We start from the raw sequence: 23141 nt of genomic DNA on the forward strand, positions 1-23141 counted from the left end.
CACACACACTCTTCAACAAGCATCATCCATGAGGACGCCTGTCTCATTTCAAAATAAGAGTCCTTACATGTAACATGGCACACACGCACACACACACACTCACACACACTCTTCAACAAGCATCATCCATGAGGATGCCTGTCTCATTTCAAAATAAGAGTCCTTACATGTAACATGGCTCACACACACACACACACACACACACACTCTTCAACAAGCATCATCCATGAGGACGCCTGTCTCATTTCAAAATAAGAGTCCTTACATGAAACATGGCACACACACACACACACACACACACGCAACATCCATGAGGACGCCTGTCTCCTCATTTCAAAATAAGAGTCCTTTCATGTAACATGGCACACACACACACACGCAACAAGCATCATCCATGAGGACACCTGTCTCCTCATTTCAAAATAAGAGTCCTTACATGTAACATGGCTACCACGACTGCTTCCTTGTTGTTTGGGTCATTCGTTCCCCTTTCACCTTTCTCTATACCTCCCTCCAGTGGCATGGACTGGTACTGCAGTTTTACCTTCCCCCCCCGCCCCCCAGGCTGCCTACATCCTTTCAAAAACCAAAGGTATTAAAAGAAGCTGTGCAATCCTACTGTAAGCGAACGCACCGGCCTGTAAAGTGACGTGTACTGTGATGGACGAGCGTGGTGACCTTTAACGAGCATGAGCGTGCCATCGTCATGGCGACCGTCTGTTGTAGTGTAAGGTGGGAGCGACACACACAAAAAAAAGAAAAGAAAAACACTGTTTAGCGGGATGAATGTGGAAAAATATTTATTTTTTATGGAGACATTCATCTGTACATATCCAGTATATAGAGAGTGTTCTATGGAGCAGGAGTGATTAGTGATTATGAACACTGTTCATAAAATGACATTAGAAACAATGAAACATGTCATAAAGGAGTAGCAGGGCCACATGACTACAAAGTATTATTAGTGTCACTTTTCTGTTGTAATACAATAATGTGAACGTATGATTTTTTTCTCTCGTAATATAACTCTTTACTTCTTTGTCCCAAGCTGATATTTGTAAATATCACTTTTTTTTCCCCCCCTCCAAAAATATTCATGTAATGTGACTTTTTAAAAATATGACTGTTAACATACAAACCCCCGTTTCCATATGAGTTGGGAAATTGTGTTAGATGTAAATATAAACGGAATACAATGATTTGCAAATCCTTTTCAAGCCATATTCAGTTGAATATGCTACAAAGACAACATATTTGATGTTCAAACTCATAAACATTTTTTTTTTTTTTGCAAATAAAGTTGAGGAATGCTCATCAAACACTTATTTGGAACATCCCACAGGTGTGCAGGCTAATTGGGAACAGGTGGGTGCCATGATTGGGTATAAAAACAAGCTTCCCAAAAAATGCTCAGTCTTTCACAAGAAAGGATGGGGCGAGGTACACCCCTTTGTCCACGACTGCGTGAGCAAATTGTCGAACAGTTTAAGAACAACGTTTCTCAAAGTGCAATTGCAAGAAATTGAGGGATTTCAACGTCTACGGTCCAGAATATCATCAAAAGGTTCAGAGAATGTGGAGAAATCACTCCACGTAAGCGGCATGGCCTGGAAACCAACATTGAATGACCGTGACCTTCCATCCCTCGGACGGCACTGTATCAAAAACCCACATCAATCTCTAAAGGATATCACCACATGGAACACTTCAGAAAAGCACTGTCACTAAATACAGTTGGTCGCTACATCTGTAAGTGCAAGTTAAAGCTCTACTATGCAAAGCCAAAGCCATTTATCAACAACACCCGGAAACGCCGCCGGCTTCTCTGGGCCCCGAGATCATCTAAGATGGACTCGTGCAAAGTGGAAAAGTGTTCTGTGGTCTTGACGAGTCCACATTTCAAATTGTTTTTGGAAATATTCGACATCGTGTCAGCGAACCATCCAGACTGGTATTGACGCAAAGTGTAAAAGGCAGCACGTGTGATGGTATGGGGGTGCATTAGTGCCCAAGACATGGGTAACTTACACATCTGTGAAGGCACCATTAATGCTGAAAGGTACATACAGGTTTTGGAGCAACATATGCTGCCATCTAAGCGCCGTTTTTTTTTTTTTCATGGACGCCCCTGCTTATTTCAGCAAGACAATGCCAAGCCACATTCAGCACGTTGTTACTACAGCGTGGCTTCGTAAAAAAAGAGTGCGGCCCGCCTGCAGTCCAGACCTGTCTCCCATTGAAAATGTGTGGCGCATTATGAAGCGTAAAATACGACAACGGACTGTTGAACGACTGAAGCTCTACATAAAACAAGAATGGGAAAGAATTCCACTTTCAAAGCTTCAACAATTAGTTTCCTCAGTTTCCAATCTTTTATTGAGTGTTGTTAAAAGAACTACTTTGTCACGTGTTGCAGCCATGAAAGTCTAAGTTAATGATTCATTGCAAAAAAAACAATAAAGTTTATGAGTTTGAACATCAAATATGTTGTCTTTGTAGCATATTCAACTGAATATGGCTTGAAAAGGATTTGTAAATCATTGTATTCCGTTTACCTACTCAGTGGCCTAGTGGTTAGAGTGTCCGCCCTGAGATCGGTAGGTTGTGGGTTCAAACCCCGGCCGAGTCATACCAAAGACTATAAAAATGGGACCCATTACCTCCCTGCTTGGCACTCAGTATCAAGGGTTGGAATTGGGGGTTAAATCACCAAAAATGATTCCCGGGCGCGGCCACCGCTGCTGCCCACTGCTCCCCTCACCTCCCAGGGGGTGATCAAGGGTGATGGGTCAAATGCAGAGAATAATTTCGCCACACCTAGTGTGTGTGTGACAATCATTGCTACTTTAACTTTAACTTTATATTTACATCTAGCACAATTTCCCAACTCATATGGAAACGGGGTTTGTATTTGGACTTCCTTGTAATATTATGACTGTTCTTGTAATATTTCTGTAAAAAATATTAGCCACCGCATTCGATTTTATTCTCTCAATTTTGCAACCTTCTCCTTCTTTTCTCACATGACTTGATCTATTTGTTGTCCCTGGACTTGTCACGGTGGCCCCGATACTTGGTCATAGATTTATTTTTGCCAACATATGCATATTTCACACTATTAGCAAAGTGCCATAAATCCACTAAATCATGGTGTACAATAAAGTAAGGAAGTACGCTACGTAACAAACACGTCGCGCCATCTTGTGCTTTTTTTTTTTGGAACTTCCATCTTCCTGTAAAGTGCATCATTTCTTTTTTTGGACACTTGTGAGAAGCTCAGCGGCTCTTGGGTCTTTCCTCTTTTTTACTGAGCAGAGCCTCCAGGAGGCGGAGCTTCGCTTTGAGGTTCTTGTACTGGCGGTACTCCTCTGCCATAGGGCCGCGGTCGTCCTTTTGACAGACCCTGCGGGAGGAGAGAGGACGCCGGGTTCATTTGTGGACGCTCCCTAAGTTGCCTTAGCGTTGTACATGAATGGATCCTTCTGGATCCTTCTGGATCCTTCTTTTCTCCTTCTTTCATTGAGTTTGATGCTTTCTATTGTGACTTGACACCATGCATCCTTCAAACCAAAATGCTCCGAATTTGTTTAAAGACGGAATAAAAGTTAAAAGCAAAGTGTGTGTGTGTGTGTGTACCTGCCACTCAGCGTGTAGAAAAGGTCTTCAAACTCTCGAAGCGCTCGATGAAGCCTTCGTTTTTCCAAGCGTGTGATCCTCAGGTGGTCTAATAATTCTGATCTGCGTGAAGAAAAAGAGGAATAGGAGTCAAATAATGAAAAGATTTACTCTCCATGACAAAACGTCTACCTGGAGGCCTCGTGTAGCGTCGCCATGGTGACCACCTGCATCTGGAGAGACTTGACCTCCTCCAGTGGAGACACCGCAGGTGTGTGGGATATCTCCACGGCGGGAGCAGTGAGCGGCGCCCCCGGTGGCTCACTTCCTGGTGCGGGGTGTGGCTCTTCATCGGAACCCTCCTCTTCCTCCTGTGACGTCACACAAAGCTTCAGCAACAGTATTATTGGCCTTTTTGGAATGATGTAATGTTCCTGTAAGGCCACATGAGGGCAGCATTGATCAGTTACATTTGTACCTTTTTTTTTCTTTTATATTTTTTGTTAAATCTTGAACATTGTGCTTTTTTTCAAATGAAAAATATTACTTTTTTCTTTTAATTGTATTATTTATTGTTAATTGAAACTTTTTCTGTATTTTTTCCTGATCTATGACCTTTTGTAATATATATTTTTTCTTATATTAAATGTGTATTTAAGTTATTGCAATATTTTTATTTTATTAACCTCTTATTTTTGTAATTTTATATTTAATTTTATTTATTTTTTAATTCTGATTATGTGAATATTTCTTTACAAGGTTTCTTATAATTTTATGATTGTAACTAATCGTAAAATAATAAAGAAAAAACTGCTTCATATTACATGAATTTTTTAAAGTAAAAAATTCACAATATTATAAGAAAACTATTTCTAAATTACAAGATTCCAAGAAAAAAGGCAAAAAAATTAACTACAATATACATATATATATATATATATATATATATGTATGTATGTATGTATATTGTAGTTATTTTTTATTTTTATATATATATATATATATATATATATATATATATATATATATATATATATATATGTATGTGGGGGAAAAAAAATCACAAGACTACTTCATCTCTACAGGCCTGTTTCATGAGGGGTTCCCTCAATCTCCTGATGATTGAGGGAACCCCTCATGAAACAGGCCTGTAGAGATGAAGTAGTCTTGTGATTTTTTTTCCCACACATACATATATTACGCTCTACTACGGTATCGAGCACTATTTTTTGGATAACCTTATTAAGACATATATATATATATATATATATATATATATATATATATATATATATATATATATATATATATATATATATATATATATATATATATTGTAGTTATTTTTTCTTGTAGTTATTTTTTTATATATATATATATATATATATATATATATATATATATATATATATATATATATATATATATATATATATATATATATATATATATATATATATATATATATGTATGTGGGGGAAAAAAAATCACAAGACTATTTCATCTCTACAGGCCTGTTTCATGAGGGGTTCCCTCAATCATCAGGAGATTTTAATGGAAGCATTCACATACCATGGTTTATATAGGGCACAGAGTGGGTGGGTACAGGCTGGCCTAGGGGCGTGGTGATTGGCTCATGTGTTACCTAGGAGGTGTTTCCGTCTGTGGCGGCATGCTGATACAATTTCGCTGCGCTTGTTGAGGGATGACAGGTCTGGACGGTAAATAATAAACAGTTTCTCTTTCAAGCATAGGTTGCATCTTTTATTACCACTATTGTAAGGTGTGCTGGATGCAAGAATTTGCCATGTTATTGAATATTCAACATTATTGTCTTTGAGGTCCCAAATGTGTTTGCTGAGTTCTGTGGTATTCCGCAGGTTTTGGTTCCTGAAAGAAGCCTTGTGATTGTTCCATCTGGTTTTGAACTCTCCCTCGGTTAATCCTACATATGTGTCGGATGTGTTAATGTCCTTGCGTGTTACCTTAGATTGGTAAACAACTGATGTTTGTAAGCAACCCCCCGTTGAGAGGGCAATCAGGTTTCTTGCGGCAGTTGCAGCCTTTGTTGGTTTTGGGGTCGCTCTGTCCGGGGGCCGACGGCTCATTTGCAATTGTTTTGTTGTGGTTTGAGATGATTTGTCGTATATTGTTCATACAGCTGTAGCTCAATTTAATGTTGAATACTTTTCTTAGGGTGTTGCCTTTGGGGAAGTGTTTGTCAATCAGATTGAGGAATTTGTGGCCAATGTTAGTTGAGACATTTTTGCTGTATGGGGGTTTGTACCAGATGATGTTGTTTCGTTTTCTGTTCTTTTTTGGTTGGTTTCCTGGCGTGGGTTCATAGGTGAGGGTGAAATTGTATCCGCTTTCATCAAGTGCTTTTTGGTACGGGGGGGTTGCTTGGTCAAATTCAGCTTTGCTAGATGACAGCATCGATAGCCTTTTAGTAATTCCGGTAGGTATTCTTTTCGTGGTGGTGGGTGGGTGGTTGCTGTCATGGTGCACGTATTGGAGTGTTGTGTTGGGTTTCGTGAATGGTTGGTAGCTGTTATTTCTCAGGTTGAAAGTGACGTCGAGGAAGTTGACGGTTTGCTTGTTGGCTTCAATCGTGATCCGTAGGCCGTTCTCTTTGAAAATTTGGCATATGCGCTTCTTGGTATTCTCGCTGCTCCTTGGCGAGGCGCGACACACTGCCAGTCCGTCATCACGGTAAATACCAAGGTTCAGGTTGAGGCTAGCGAGCTGGGAGAGGAGGAAACTCCCGACGAGTTCACACGTTTCTGCTCCGTCAAAACTTCCCATAGTGACGTCAAATGTTGCATTGTTCTTTTTTTGCCATGGTGTACTGTTGTGGATGAGAATGGAGTTTTTTGCGTGGATGATGATGTTTCTTTCGTTGCCTGTGATTGAGTCGTAGTCTGAGGCGAAGTCTACATATATTGCGCTCTACTACGGTATCGAGCACTATTTTTTGGATAACCTTATTAAGACATATATATATATATAAAAACATATACATACACATACTGTACATACATACATATACATACATATATTATATCATAGTTATTTTACAATATATATATATATATTCTATTGTAGTTATAGTTAAAACAAACAGTAAAAATGCACGCCTCATCCGGGTTAATCTGATTGATCTTCACTAATTTATAATAACGCGATAAAAAAAAAATTGACAGCCTCAGTTTTAATCACTATGAACTTCAACAGTTACATTTTTGTGTTGCATTATATGTTTCATATTAATATTTGTCCGCAATAAAGTTTATACAACTCCTTTTTGCTTTAATTTCTTAAGGCCCAAGCTGTTTGTTTACATGCTTTTTTTTTTATTTCTCTTTGCTATTTGGGCTTATTGGACCCTAATTAGAGTAAAAACTAAAAAATCATCTTTTGATATGATGTACTTAGTCCATAAGTACACAAACGTGTACTTCATGTTTAGTGACATGCTAATTCTTATTTTTACACTTTTTTTCTCCCCCAAATTCCATTGTATGTTATACTCTTCTGACACCACCAGATGGCAGTATAAGTGTCCACATAAGTGGCCATAAGACCCCAATTCAGTAGTGTACACAATTTTGAAAATAAGATCTAAAAGGTGCAGTCCACGCATGTGGCCACTAAGCCTTTACAGGTTAAATGTAAAACGTGTTGTTTTGTTTGTTCTTTTGTCATTTAACTTCTTTTCCTAACTATTTTCTTGAAAGAACAAAGTTTCATAATATTTGGACATTTTAAATTGAAAAAAACCCACATTTTTTACTCTCGTTCAAAAAGCGTCGTCTTTTTCAGATAAAGTAGTTTTTCCCTTCCAAGGAGAAGTACTCACGATGGTGGTGATGAGCGTGGGCGAGGAGGAGGAGGGGAGCAGCAGCTGTTTGAGGACGTGATAGCGATCATAGAAAGGCTTGATGACGGAACATTCCTGAACTGTACTCTGATGAAACAAAGACAAAGAAGAAAATACTTGGATCAACTCTTTTATTTCAATGACTGTTGGAATAATTGTTTGTAAGTTATCACAAAAGAAACGTTGTATTATGAATGCTGTCTTTCGAGGCCTAACAAGAGGAAGAAGGCTCGTGAAACGCCACTGTGATTTCAACACGGACAGATGGCAGGATCTGCTCAACTTCCAGAGGAACTCTCTTTGAAGTGTTAAACGAACTCTCTCTGAAGTATTTCACAAACTCTCTTCCAACTATTTGGTAACCGAGGTCAACGCTATTTACGACCCGCTGCCCTCTTGAAGTCGCTGTGGTCAGGAGACGGGAGGGGTTATCCATTGTCCTCCAACACCTGCCCCAGCTGGATCCAGGAAGAGCCCAAGCCCGAGAAATCCCACTTCTTGGTCTTCAAAGCGACCGAAAACAATGACTGTTTTACATACTCCCCATTCCTGCTGTGACATGTGTTGGTGCGTGAACATTGAACATCTGAATAAATGAGGAGACGAAAACCTTCGTCAGAGCGTGGTGCAGGACTGTACAGAGAGTGCAGTGGCCATGGCTCTCCTCAATATTGAGTCCAAATTGAATTCTGTCTCTGTTTGATTCCTTGCCTTTTGTCTTGTTTAATAGATGTCCTCAGTGTTTGAACGTGACAATGACTCTTCAAGTGTCGAGAAGAGCAAAACATTGCCATGGTCTATAATTAGATGTGCATCAAAAAACATTGACATTAACAACTGTGGCTGTAGGAAACATCCCCATGGAGTTTATTAAGCACATTTATTTTTTTTATTTTCAAATTTGTTGCACTTTTATTTCATTATTTCTATCTTGCAATTTGACTTTTTCTCCGAACCCTTTCACCATATTTATTTTGCACTATCTTGTTTAGCTGATGCATTGTTTATGTTCTTTGTTTTAGTTGTTTTCTTTTGTTTTGTCAAGCTTTTTAACCTGTAAAGCACTTTGGTCCAATTTAAAAATGGTTGTAAACGTGCTAAATAAATAAAGTTGCCTTGCCAAAGGTGGGAATCTTCGGACAATTTGATTCCGATTACGATTCAGGAGCTACGAGTAGATTAAAAATCGATTGTTGATGCATCTTTATGCACATTGATGCAGTTTTACACTTCTTTGTGTTTCACTATAAAATAAGAGTCTATCACTTGCAACGTTTAAAAACTGTGTATTTGTAATAAGAAATTCCCATCACATTTATTACATTGGTGGAAATGTGTGCAGAACTGGAACGTGAAGACAATAAAGGAGCTGGCCGGTGAGTTTTACAACTGTCTGCATGACTTTATGTACAATAAATGCTAGGGTTGCAAAATTCCAAGAATATTCAAAGTTGGAAACTTTCCATGGGAATTAACGGGAATTAGCCGCTGCTCCTCCACATGGAGAGGAGCCAGATGAGGTGGTTCGGGCATCTGGTCAGGATGCCACCCGAACGCCTCCCTAGGGAGGTGTTTAGGGCACGTCCGACCGGTAGGAGGCCACGGGGAAGACCCAGGACACGTTGGGAAGACTATGTCTCCCGGCTGGCCTGGGAACGCCTCGGGATCCCCCGGGAGGAGCTGGACCAAGTGGCTGGGGAGAGGGAAGTCTGGGCTTCACAAACCCTAACCCTAACCTGACACAACCCTAGCCCTAACCCTAATCCTAAACCCCAACCCTAGCCCTAACCCTAACCCTAACCAACTCTTTTTCTTTATGCCTAACCCTAACCCTAATCCTAACCCCAACACCAACCCCAACCCTAACCCTAACCCCTAACCCTAACCCTATATAGATACATGCGTTTATCCTACATAAACAATGTATGAATACATTATATATCTATATATCTTAGGGACCGATAGACTGTATCTAATTCTAACCCTAACCCTAATCCTAACCCTAACCCCAACCCTAACCGTAACACAACCCTAGCCCTAATCCTAACCCTAACCCTAAACCCCAACCCTAGCCCTAACCCTAACCAACTCTTTTTTTATGCCTAAACCGAGCTCTAATCCTAACCCTAATCCTAACCCCAACCTCAACCCTAACCCCTAGACCTAACCCTAAACAATATGATGATGTTATATATACATGTGTATATCCTACATAAACAATGTATAAATACATTAGAAATCTATATATCTTAGGGAACGATAGACTGTATCCAACCCTAACCCTAATCCTAACCCTAACACAACCTTAGCCCTAACCCAAACCCTAACCACAAACCCAACCCTAATCCTAAACCCCAACCCTAGCCCAAACCCTAACCAACTATTTTCCTTTATGCCTAACCCTAATCCTAACCCTAATCCTAACCCTATCCCCAACCCCAAACCTAACCCTAACCCCAACCCCAACCCCAACCCTAACCCTAATCCTAAACCCCAACCCTAACCCTAACCCTAAAAAAACGGTCAGCTATTTTTAAGTTAAAGAAACAATATGATGAGGTTATATATACATGCGTATATCCTACATAAACAATGTATGAATACATTAGATATCTATATATTTTAGGGACCGATAGACTGTATCTAACCCTAACCCAAACCCCAACCCTAACCCTAACCCTAACACTAAGCCTAACCTTAACTCTAACCCTAAACCCCAACCCTAGCCCAAACCCTAACCAACTCTTTTTCTTTATGCCTAACCCTAATCCTAATCCTAACCCTAATCCTAATCCTAACCCTATCCCCAACCCCAACCCTAACCCTAACCCCAACCCCAACCCTAACCCTAATCCTAAACCCCAACCCTAACCCTAACCCTAACCCTAAAAAAACAGTCAGCTATTTTTAAGTTAAAGAAACAATATGATGAGGTTATATATACATGCATATATCCTACATAAACAATGTATGAATACATTAGATATCTATATATCTTAGGGACCTATAGACCTATAGGCTGTATCAAACCCAAACCCTAACCCCAACCCTAACTCTAACCCTAACACTAACCCTAACCTTAACTCTAACCCTAACTGTAACACAACCCTAACCCTAACCCAAACCCTAACCCCAACCCTAACTCTAACCCTAACACTAACCCTAACCTTAACTCTAACCCTAACCTAATCTGACACAACCCTAGCCCTAATCCTAACCCTAACCCTAATCCTAAACCCCAACCCTAGCCCTAACCCTAACACTAACCAACTCTTTTTCTTTATGCCTAACCCTAACCCTAACCCCTAACACTAACCCTAACCCCTAACCCCAACCCTAGCCCTAACCCCCACCCTAACCCTAACCCTAACCCCCAACCCTAACCCTAATCCTAACCCAAACCCCAACCCCAACCCAAACCCTAACCTGACACAACCCTAGCCCTAACCCTAACCTTAATCCTAAACCCCAACCCTAGCCCTAACCCTAACCAACTTTTTTCTTTATGCCTAACCCTAACCCTAATCCTAACCCCAACCCCAACCCTAACCCTAATAAACAATATGATTAGGTTATATATACAAGCGTATATCCTACATAAACAATGTATGAATACATTCAATCAATCAATCAATCAATGTTTATTTATATAGCCCTAAATCACAAGTGTCTCAAAGGGCTGCACAAGCCACAACGACATCCTCGGTACAAAGCACATTATATATCTATATATCTTAGAGACCAATAGACTGTATCTAATTCTAACCCTAAACCTAACCCTAATCCTAACCCTAACCCCAACCCTAACCGTAACACAACCCTAGCCCTAACCCTAACCCTAACCCTAATCCTAAACCTCAACCCTAGCCCTAACCCTAACTAACTCTTTTTTTATGCCTAACCCTAATCCTAATCCTAACCCTAATCCTAACCCCAACCCTAACCCTAACCCTAAACAATATGATGAGGATATATATACATGCGTATATCCTACATAAACAATGTATGAATACATTAGAAATCTATATATCTTAGGGACCGATAGACTGTATCTAACCCTAACCCTAACCCTAATCCTAACACAACCCTAGCCCTAACCCAAACCCTAACCCCAACACTAACCCTAAACCCCAACCCTAGCCCAAACCCTAACCAACTCTTTTTCTTTATGCCTAACCCTAACCCTAATCCTAACCCTAACCCTAACCCTAACCCCTAACCCCAACCCTAACCCTAACCCTAATCCTAAACCTAACCCTAATCCCAACCCCAACACTAACCCTATTCCTAACCCTAACCCTAGCCCTAACCCTAAACCTAACCCTAACCCTAATCCCAACCCCAACCCTAACCCCCAACCCTAATCCTAACCCAAACCCCAACCCCAACCCTAACCTGACACAAACCTAACCCTAATCCTAATCCTAACCCCAACCCCAACCCTAACCCTAATAAACAATATGATGAGGTTATATATACAGGCGTATATCCTACATAAACAATGTATGAATACATTAGATATCTATATATCTTAGGGACCTATAGACTGTATGTAACCCTAACCCTAACCCTAACCCCTAACCCTAACCCTAACCCTACATAAACAACGTATGAATGCATGAGATATCTATATATCATAGGGACCTATAGACTGTATCTAACCCTAACCCTACATAAACAATGTATGAATGCAATAGATATCTATATATCTTAGGGACCAATAGACTGTATCTAACCCTAACCCTAAACCTAACCCAAACCCCGACCCCAACCCAAACCCTAACCCTAACCTGACACAACCCTAGCCCTAACCCTAACCCTAATCCTAAACCCCAACCCTAACCCTAACCCTAACCAACTCTTTTTCTTTATGCCTAACCCTAACCCTAATCCTAACCCTAACCCTAATCCTAACCCCAACACCAACCCCAACCCTAACCCCTAACCCTAACCCTAACCCTATATATATACAGGCGTATATCCTACATAAACAATGTATGAATACATTATATAGCTATATATCTTAGGGACCGATAGACTGTATCTAATTCTAACCCTAAACCTAACCCTAATCCTAACCCTAACCCTAACCGTAACACAACCCTAGCCCTAATCCTAACCCTAACCCTAAACCCCAACCCTAGCCCTAACCCTAGCCAACTCTTTTTTTATGCCTAACCCTAACTCTAATCCTAACCCTAATCCTAACCCCAACCCCAACCCTAACCCCTAGACCTAACCCTAACCCTAACCCTAAACAATATGATGATGTTATATATACATGTGTATATCCTACATAAACAATGTATAAATACATTAGAAATCTATATATTTTAGGGAACGATAGACTGTATCTAACCCTAACCCTAACTCTAATCCTAACCCTAACACAACCCTAGCCCTAACCCAAACCCTAACCACAAACCCAACCCTAACCCTAAACCCCAACCCTAGCCCAAACCCTAACCAACTCTTTTTCTTTATGCCTAACCTTAATCTTAATCCTAATCCTAACCCTATCCCCAACCCCAATCCCAACCCTAACCCTAACCCTAAAAAAACGGTCAGCTATTTTTAAGTTAAAGAAACAATATGATGAGGTTATATATACATGCGTATATCCTACATAAACAATGTATGAATACATTAGATATCTATATATCTTAGGGACCTATAGACTGTATCTAACCCAAACCCCAACCCTAACCCTAACCCTAACCCTAGGGACCTATAGACTGTATCTAACCTAACCCTAACCCTAAACCCTAAACCTAACCCTAACCTTAACGCTAAACCTAACCCTATCTATATATCATAGGGACCTATAGACTGTATCTAACCTAACCCCAACCCCAACCCTAACCCTAACCCTAAACAATATGATTAGGTTATATATACATGCGTATATCCTACATAAACAATGTATGAATACATTAGAAATCAATATATCTTAGGGACCGATAGAATGTATGTAACAATAACCCTAATCCTAACCCTAACACAACCCTAGCCCTAACCCTAACCCAAACCCTAAACCCCAGCCCTAGCCCAAACCAACTCTTTTTCTTTATGCCTAACCCTAACCCTAATCCTAACCCTAATCCTAACCCTAACCCCAACCCCAACCCTAACCCTAACCCTAACCCTAATCCTAAACTCCAACCCTAACCCTAAAAAAACGGTCAGCTATTTTTAAGTTATGGAAACAATATGATGAGGTTATATATACATGCATATATCCTACATAAACAATGTATGAATACACTAGAAAGCTATATAACTTAGGGACCTATAGACTGTATCCAACCCAAACCCCAACCCTAACCCTAACCCTAACACTAAGCCTAACCTTAACCCTAACTGTAACACAACCCTAACCCTAACCCAACCCTAACCCCAACCCCAACCCTAACCCTAATCCTAAACCCCAACCCTAACCCTAACCCTAAAAAACCGGTCAGCTATTTTTAAGTTAAGGAAACAATATGATGAGGTTATATATACATGCATATATACTACATAAACAATGTATGAATACATTAGATATCTATACATCTTAGGGACCTATAGACTGTATCTAACCGTAACCCCAATCCTAACCCTAACCCTAACCTTAATGCTAAACCTAACCCTAACCCTAACTGTAACACAACCCTAACCCTAACCCTAACCCAACCCTAACCCTAACCCTAATCCTAAACCCCAACCCTAACCCTAAGCCAACCCTAAAAAACCGGTCAGCTATTTTTAAGTTAAAGAAACAATATGATGAGGTTATATATACATGCGTATATCCTACATAAACAATGTATGAATACACTAGATATCTATATAACTTAGGGACCTATAGACTGTATCTAACCCAAACCCCAACCCTAACCCTAACCCTAACACTAAGCCTAACCTTAACCCTAACCCTAACTGTAACACAACCTTAACCCCAACCCAAACCCTAACCCTAACCCCCAACCCTAACCCTAACCCTAACCCAACCCTAAAAAAACGGTCAGCTATTTTTAAGTTAAAGAAACAATATGATTAGGTTATATATACATGTGTATATCCTACATAAACAATGTATGAATACATTAGATATCTATATATCTTAGGGACCGATAGACTGTATCTAACCTAACCCTAACCCTAACCCTAAACCCTAAACCTAACCCTAGGGACCTATAGACTGTATCTAACCTAACACTAACCCTAAACCCTAAACCTAACCCTAACCTTAACGCTAAACCTAACCCTAACCATATCTATATATCATAGGGACCCATAGACTGTATCTAACCTAACCCCAACCCCAACCCTAACCCTAACCCCTAAACCTAAACAATATGATTAGGTTATATATACATGCGTATATCCTACATAAACAATGTATGAATACATTAGAAATCTATATATCTTAGGGACCGATAGACTGTATCTAACCCTAACCCCAACCCTAACCCTAATCCTAACTCCAACCCCAACCCTAACCCTAACCCTCAACGCTAGCCCAAACTCTAACCAACTCTTTTTCTTTATGCCTAACCCTAACCCTATTCCTAATCCTAACCCCAACCCCAACCCTAACCCTAACCCTAACCCTAATCCTAAACTCCAACCCTAACCCAAACCCTAAAAAAACGGTCAGCTATTTTTAAGTTATAGAAACAATATGATGAGGTTATATATACATGCATATATCCTACATAAACAATGTATGAATACATTAGATATCTATATAACTTAGGGACCTATAGACTGCATCCAACCCAAACCCCAACCCTAACCCTAACCCTAACACTAAGCCTAACCTTAACCCTAACCCTAACTGTAACACAACCCTATCCCTAACCCTAACCCAACCCTAACCCCAACCCCAACCCTAACCCTAACCCTAACCCTAATCCTAAACCCCAACCCTAACCCTAACCCTAAAAAACCGGTCAGCTATTTTTAAGTTAAGGAAACAATATGATTAGGTTATATATACATGCGTATATCCTACATAAACAATGTATGAATACATTAGATATCTATATATCTTAGGGACCTATAGACTGTATCTAACCCTAACCCTAACACTAAGCCTAACCGTAACACAACCCTAACCCTAACCCTAATCCTAAACTCCAACCCTAACCCTAACCCTAAAAAAACGGTCAGCTATTTTTAAGTTATAGAAACAATATGATGAGGTTATATATACATGCATATATCCTACATAAACAATGTATGAATACATTAGATATCTATATAACTTAGGGACCTATAGACTGTATCCAACCCAAACCCCAACCCTAACCCTAACCCTAACATTAAGCCTAACCTTAACCCTAACCCTAACTGTAACACAACCCTAAACCTAACCCTAACCCAACCCTAACCCCAACCCCAACCCTAACCCTAACCCTAATCCTAAACCCCAACCCTAACCCTAACCCTAAAAAAACGGTCAGCTATTTTTAAGTTAAGGAAACAATATGATTAGGTTATATATACATGCATATATCCTACATAAACAATGTATGAATACATTAGATATTTCTATATATTAGGGACCTATAGACTGTATCTAACCCTAACCCTAACCCTAACCCTAACACTAAGCCTAACCGTAACACAACCCTAACCCCAAACCCAACCCCAGCCCCAACCCCAACCCTAATCCTAAACCTAACCCTAATCCTAACCCTAACCCCAACCCCAACCCTAAACCTAACCCTAACCGTAACACAACCCTAACCCCAACCCCAGCCCTAACCCTAATCCTAAACCCCAACCCTAGCCCTAACCAACTCTTTTTATTTATGCCTAACCCTAATTCTAATCCTAACCCTAATCCTAACCCTAATCCTAACCCTAACCCTAACCCCAACCCTAACCCTAACCCTAACCCTAACCCTAACCCTAAAAAACCGGTCAGCTGTTTTTAAGTTAAAGAAACAGTATGATCAGGTTCTACATATGCGTATATCTTACATAAACAATGTATGAATACATTAGATATCTATATAACTTAGGGACCTATAGACTGTATCCAACCCAAACCCCAACCCTAACCCTAACCCTAACACTAAGCCTAACCTTAACCCTAACTGTAACACAACCCTAACCCTAACCCTAACCCAACCCTAACCCTAACCCTAACCCAACCCTAACCCCAACCCCAACCCTAAACCCCAACCCTAACCCTAACCCTAAAAAACCGGTCAGCTATTTTTAAGTTAAGGAAACAATATGATTAGGTTATATATACATGTGTATATCCTACATAAACAATGTATGAATACATTAGATATCTATACATCTTAGGGACCTATAGACTGTATCTAACCCTAACCCCAATCCTAACCCTAACCCTAACCTTAATGCTAAACCTAACCCTAACCCTAACTGTAACACAACCCTAACCCTAACCCTAACCCAACCCTAACCCTAACCCTAACCCAACCCTAACCCTAACCCTAATCCTAAACCCCAACCCTAACCCTAACCCAACCCTAAAAAAACGGTCAGCTATTTTTAAGTTAAAGAAACAATATGATGAGGTTATATATACATGTGTATATCCTACATAAACAATGTATGAATACATTAGATATCTATATATCTTAGGGACCTATAGACTGTATCTAACCCTAACCCCAACCCTAACCCTAACCCTAACACTAAGCCTAACCGTAACACAACCCTAACCCCAAACCCAACCCCAGCCCCAACCCCAACCCTAATCCTAAACCTAACCCTAATCCTAACCCCAACCCCAACCCTAAACCTAACCCTAACCCTAACCGTAACACAACTCTAACCCAAACCCCAGCCCTAACCCTAATCCTAAACCCCAACCCTAGCCCTAACCCTAACCAACTCTTTTTATTTATGCCTAACCCTAATTCTAATCCTAACCCTAATCCTAACCCTAATCCAAACCCTAACCCTAACCCTAACCCCAACCCTAACCCTAAAAAACCGGTCAGCTGTTTTTAAGTTAAAGAAACAGTATGATCAGGTTCTACATATGTGTATATCTTACATAAACAATGTATGAATACATTAGATATCTATATATCTTAGGGACCTATAGACTGTATCTAACCCAAACCCCAACCCTAACCCTAACCCTAACACTAAGCCTAACCTTAACCCTAACCCTAACTGTAACACAACCTTAACCCCAACCCAAACCCTAACCCTAACCCTAATCCCCAACCCTAACCCTAACCCTAACCCAACCCTAAAAAAACGGTCAGCTATTTTTAAGTTAAAGAAACAATATGATGAGGTTATATATACATGCATATATCCTACATAAACAATGTATGAATACATTAGATATCTATATATCTTAGGGACCGATAGACTGTATCTAACCTAACCCTAACCCTAACCCTAAACCCTAAACCTAACCCTAGAGACCTATAGACTGTATCTAACCTAACACTAACCCTAAACCCTAAACCTAACCCTAACCTTAACGCTAAACCTAACCCTAACCATATCTATATATCATAGGGACCCATAGACTGTATCTAACCTAACCCCAACCCCAACCCTAACCCTAACCCCTAAACCTAAACAATATGATTAGGTTATATATACATGCGTATATCCTACATAAACAATGTATGAATACATTAGAAATCTATATATCTTAGGGACCGATAGACTGTATCTAACCCTAACCCCAACCCTAACCCTAATCCTAACTCCAACCCCAACCCTAACCCTAACCCTCAACGCTAGCCCAAACTCTAACCAACTCTTTTTCTTTATGCCTAACCCTAACCCTATTCCTAATCCTAACCCCAACCCCAACCCTAACCCTAACCCTAACCCTAATCCTAAACCCCAACCCTAACCCTAACCCTAAAAAACCGGTCAGCTATTTTTAAGTTAAGGAAACAATATGATTAGGTTATATATACATGCGTATATCCTACATAAACAATGTATGAATACATTAGATATCTATATATCTTAGGGACCTATAGACTGTAGCTAACCCTAACCCTAACACTAAGCCTAACCGTAACACAACCCTAACCCTAACCCTAACCCTAATCCTAAACTCCAACCCTAACCCTAACCCTAAAAAAACGGTCAGCTATTTTTAAGTTATAGAAACAATATGATGAGGTTATATATACATGCATATATCCTACATAAACAATGTATGAATACATTAGATATCTATATAACTTAGGGACCTATAGACTGTATCCAACCCAAACCCCAACCCTAACCCTAACCCTAACATTAAGCCTAACCTTAACCCTAACCCTAACTGTAACACAACCCTAAACCTAACCCTAACCCAACCCTAACCCCAACCCCAACCCTAACCCTAACCCTAATCCTAAACCCCAACCCTAACCCTAACCCTAAAAAAACGGTCAGCTATTTTTAAGTTAAGGAAACAATATGATGAGGTTATATATACATGCGTATATCCTACATAAACAATGTATGAATACATTAGATATTTCTATATATTAGGGACCTATAGACTGTATCTAACCCTAACCCTAACCCTAACACTAAGCCTAACCGTAACACAACCCTAACCCCAAACCCAACCCCAGCCCCAACCCTAATCCTAAACCTAACCCTAATCCTAACCCTAACCCTAACCCCAACCCCAACCCTAAACCTAACCCTAACCGTAACACAACCCTAACCCCAACCCCAGCCCTAACCCTAATCCTAAACCCCAACCCTAGCCCTAACCAACTCTTTTTATTTATGCCTAACCCTAATTCTAATCCTAACCCTAATCCTAACCCTAATCCTAACCCTAACCCCAACCCTAACCCTAACCCTAACCCTAACCCTAAAAAACCGGTCAGCTGTTTTTAAATTAAAGAAACAGTATGATCAGGTTCTACATATGCGTATATCCTACATAAACAATGTATGAATACATTAGATATCTATATATCTTAGGGACCTATAGACTGTATCTAACCCAAACCCCAACCCTAACCCTAACACTAAGCCTAACCTTAACCCTAACCCTAACTGTAACACAACCTTAACCCTAACCCCAACCCAAACCCTAACCCTAACCCTAACCCTAATCCCCAACCCTAACCCTAACCCAACCCTAAAAAAACGGTCAGCTATTTTTAAGTTAAAGAAACAATATGATTAGGTTATATATACATGTGTATATCCTACATAAACAATGTATGAATACATTAGATATCTATATATCTTAGGGACCTATAGACTGTATCCAACCCAAACCCCAACCCTAACCCTAACACTAAGCCTAACCTTAACCCTAACCCTAACTGTAACACAACCTTAACCCTAACCCCAACCCAAACCCTAACCCTAACCCTAACCCTAATCCCCAACCCTAACCCTAACCCTAACCCTAACCCAACCCTAAAAAAACGGTCAGCTATTTTTAAGTTAAAGAAACAATATGATTAGGTTATATATACATGTGTATATCCTACATAAACAATGTATGAATACATTAGACATCTATATATCATAGTGACCTATAGACTGTATCTAACCTAACCCTAACCCTAAACCCTAACCCTAACACTAAGCCTAACCTTAACCCTAACCCTAACTGTAACACAACCTTAACCCTAACCCCAACCCAAACCCTAACCCTAACCCTAACCCTAATCCCCAACCCTAACCCTAACCCTAACCCAACCCTAAAAAAACGGTCAGCTATTTTTAAGTTAAAGAAACAATATGATTAGGTTATATATACATGCGTATATCCTACATAAACAATGTATGAATACATTAGACATCTATATATCATAGTGACCTATAGACTGTATCTAACCTAACCCTAACCCTAGACCCTAAACCTAACCTTAACGCTAAACCTAACCCTAACCCTAACCATATCTATATATCATAGGGACCCATAGACTGTATCTAACCTAACCCCAACCCCAACCCTAACCCTAACCCCTAAACCTAACCCTAACCCTAAACAATATGATTAGGTTATATATACATGCGTATATCCTACATAAACAATGTATGAATACATTAGAAATCTATATATCTTAGGGACCGATAGACTGTATCTAACCCTAACCCCAACCCTAACCCTAATCCTAACTCCAACCCCAACCCCAACCCTAACCCTAACCCTCAACGCTAGCCCAAACTCTAACAAACACTTTTTCTTTATGCCTAACCCTAACCCTATTCCTAATCCTAACCCTAACCCCAACCCTAACCCTAACCCTAATCCTAAACTCCAACCCTAACCCTAACCCTAAAAAAACGGTCAGCTATTTTTAAGTTATAGAAACAATATGATGAGGTTATATATACATGCATATATCCTACATAAACAATGTATGAATACACTAGATATCTATATAATTTAGGGACCTATAGACTGTATCCAACCCAAACCCCAACCCTAACCCTAACCCTAACACTAAGCCTAACCTTAACCCTAACCCTAACTGTAACACAACCCTAACCCTAACCCTAACCCTAACCCAACCCTAACCCCAACCCCAACCCTAACCCTAATCCTAATCCTAAACCCCAACCCTAACCCTAACCCTAAAAAACCGGTCAGCTATTTTTAAGTTAAGGAAACAATATGATGAGGTTATATATACATGCGTATATCCTACATAAACAATGTATGAATACATTAGATATCTATATATCTTAGGGACCTATAGACTGTATCTAACCCAAACCCCAACCCTAACCCTAACACTAAGCCTAACCTTAACCCTAACCCTAACTGTAACACAACCTTAACCCCAACCCCAACCCAAACCCTGACCCTAATCCCCAACCCCCAACCCTAACCCTAACCCTAACCCAACCCTAAAAAAATGGTCAGCTATTCTTAAGTTAAAGAAACAATATGATTAGGTTATATATACATGCATATATCCTACATAAACAATGTATGAATACATTAGATATCTATATATCTTAGGGACCGATAGACTGTATCTAACCTAACCCTAACCCTAACCCTAACCCCAACCCCAACCCCAACCCTAACCCTAACGCTAACCTTAATGCTAAACCTAACCCTAACCATAACCCTAACCCTAACCTTAATGCTAAACCTAACCCTAACCTTAACCCTAACCCTAACATTACCCTAACCCTAATCTTAGGGTTAGGGTCTCTGTTAGGATCCCCTAACCCTAACCCTAACCATAACGCTAACCTTAATGCTAAACCTAACCCTAACCATAACCCTAACCCTAACCTTAATGCTAAACCTAACCCTAACCTTAACCCTAACCCTAACATTACCCTAACCCTAGGGTTAGGGTTAGGGTCTCTGTTGCTGCAGTTTATTCTGTCTTGACACTTTGTATTGATATTTTCTATTACATTCTTCCCTTACATGATCATGTTTACAGTCATTGTTTTAGATGTATTTGTTATGTATGTCGCTTTGGATAAAAGTGTCTGCCAAATACTTCAACATAAACATAAACATATATAAACACCTGAAAGTCTTTATATCAGCTAAAACCACCAATCTGTTTCACTGGATTCACAATAAAACCAAATGCTGTTTTACCCAACAATGTTAGTATTTGAATATTGTTACTTGAAGACTTATTCCTGGTTACAATTATACTGTTAAGAAAGTATTGTCTTATACTTTGCCTAAAATAAGAATGCATCATAATCAGGGGCGGCTGGTGAATTTTGTTTTAGGTGGGGCTGAAAGTTTGTAAAGTAAACCCCTGTAGGGGGCGTCATCCTCCCCCAGAAGATTTATTGTGATTTTCACATACAAATATTGAAGATCTTTGCTCCTTCTCAACTCTGTGCTAATGTTCTTTTCACAAAATACAACCAATAGTACGTTAATGTTCAATCTTACTTGTGAAAAGTAGTCCCCCCATTCCTATTTTCAACAGTCCGCTCATTTGAGCAGGAAAACGCTGAACACCATCTTTGTTTTCTACCTGTCAACTGTCAGTTTAGCATCTTTGTTTTCTACCTGTCAACTGTCAGTTTAGCATCTTTGTTTTCTACCTGTCAACTGTCAGTTTAGCATCTTTGTTTTCTACCTGTCAACTGTCAGTTTAGCATCTTTGTTTTCTACCTGTCAACTGTCAGTTTAGCATCTTTGTTTTCTACCTGTCAACTGTCAGTTTAGCATCTTTGTTTTCTACCTGTCAACTGTCGGTTTAGCATCTTTGTTTTCTACCTGTCAACTGTCAGTTTAGCATCTTTGTTTTCTACCTGTCAACTGTCAGTTTAGCATCTTTGTTTTCCACCTGTCAACTGTCAGTTTAGCATCTTTGTTTTCTACCTGTCAACTGTCAGTTTAGCATCTTTGTTTTCTACCTGTCAACTGTCAGTTTAGCATCTTTGTTTTCCACCTGTCAACTGTCAGTTTAGCATCTTTGTTTTCCACCTGTCAACTGTCGGATTAGCATCTTTGTTTTCTACCTGTCAACTGTCAGTTTAGCATCTTTGTTTTCTACCTGTCAACTGTCAGTTTAGCATCTTTGTTTTCTACCTGTCAACTGTCAGTTTAGCATCTTTGTTTTCTACCTGTCAACTGTCAGTATAGCATCTTTGTTTTCTACCTTTTCTTTGAACTGTTTTTAATCAAAGGCGATGGCTGTTTACGACCCCCGTCCCTTAGAAACAGCTGTTGCCATGT

The 23141-nt window shown here is 39.7% G+C and overlaps 2 protein-coding genes across 4 annotated transcripts in view; one reads left to right on the forward strand and one right to left on the reverse strand.

Moving 5' to 3' along the window:
- LOC133575965 (phytanoyl-CoA hydroxylase-interacting protein-like) overlaps positions 1-217 on the forward strand; it is a 55905-nt gene extending 55688 nt beyond the window's left edge. For all 3 annotated transcript variants that reach the window (XM_061929009.2, XM_061928960.2, XM_072915333.1), the window contains one exon: positions 1-217. This exon is cut by the window's left edge and continues 1783 nt beyond it. The gene's annotated coding sequence lies outside the window, so the exon portion shown is untranslated.
- Positions 218-2501: 2284 nt separating this feature from the next.
- The window catches only part of fam13c (family with sequence similarity 13 member C), a 30646-nt gene continuing 10006 nt past the window's right edge, over positions 2502-23141 (reverse strand). The window contains exons 7-10 of the mRNA XM_061928282.2: positions 7475-7582; positions 3808-3986; positions 3637-3738; positions 2502-3403 (exon numbers count right to left, since the gene is read on the reverse strand). Of these exons, the coding sequence (XP_061784266.2) occupies positions 3277-3403; positions 3637-3738; positions 3808-3986; positions 7475-7582 (516 nt within the window). The 3' untranslated portion in view covers positions 2502-3276. The remainder of the gene's footprint in view (positions 3404-3636; positions 3739-3807; positions 3987-7474; positions 7583-23141) is intronic.

The sequence above is a fragment of the Nerophis lumbriciformis genome, linkage group LG02, assembly GCF_033978685.3.
Source record: "Nerophis lumbriciformis linkage group LG02, RoL_Nlum_v2.1, whole genome shotgun sequence".
Classification (NCBI taxonomy): domain Eukaryota; kingdom Metazoa; phylum Chordata; class Actinopteri; order Syngnathiformes; family Syngnathidae; genus Nerophis; species Nerophis lumbriciformis.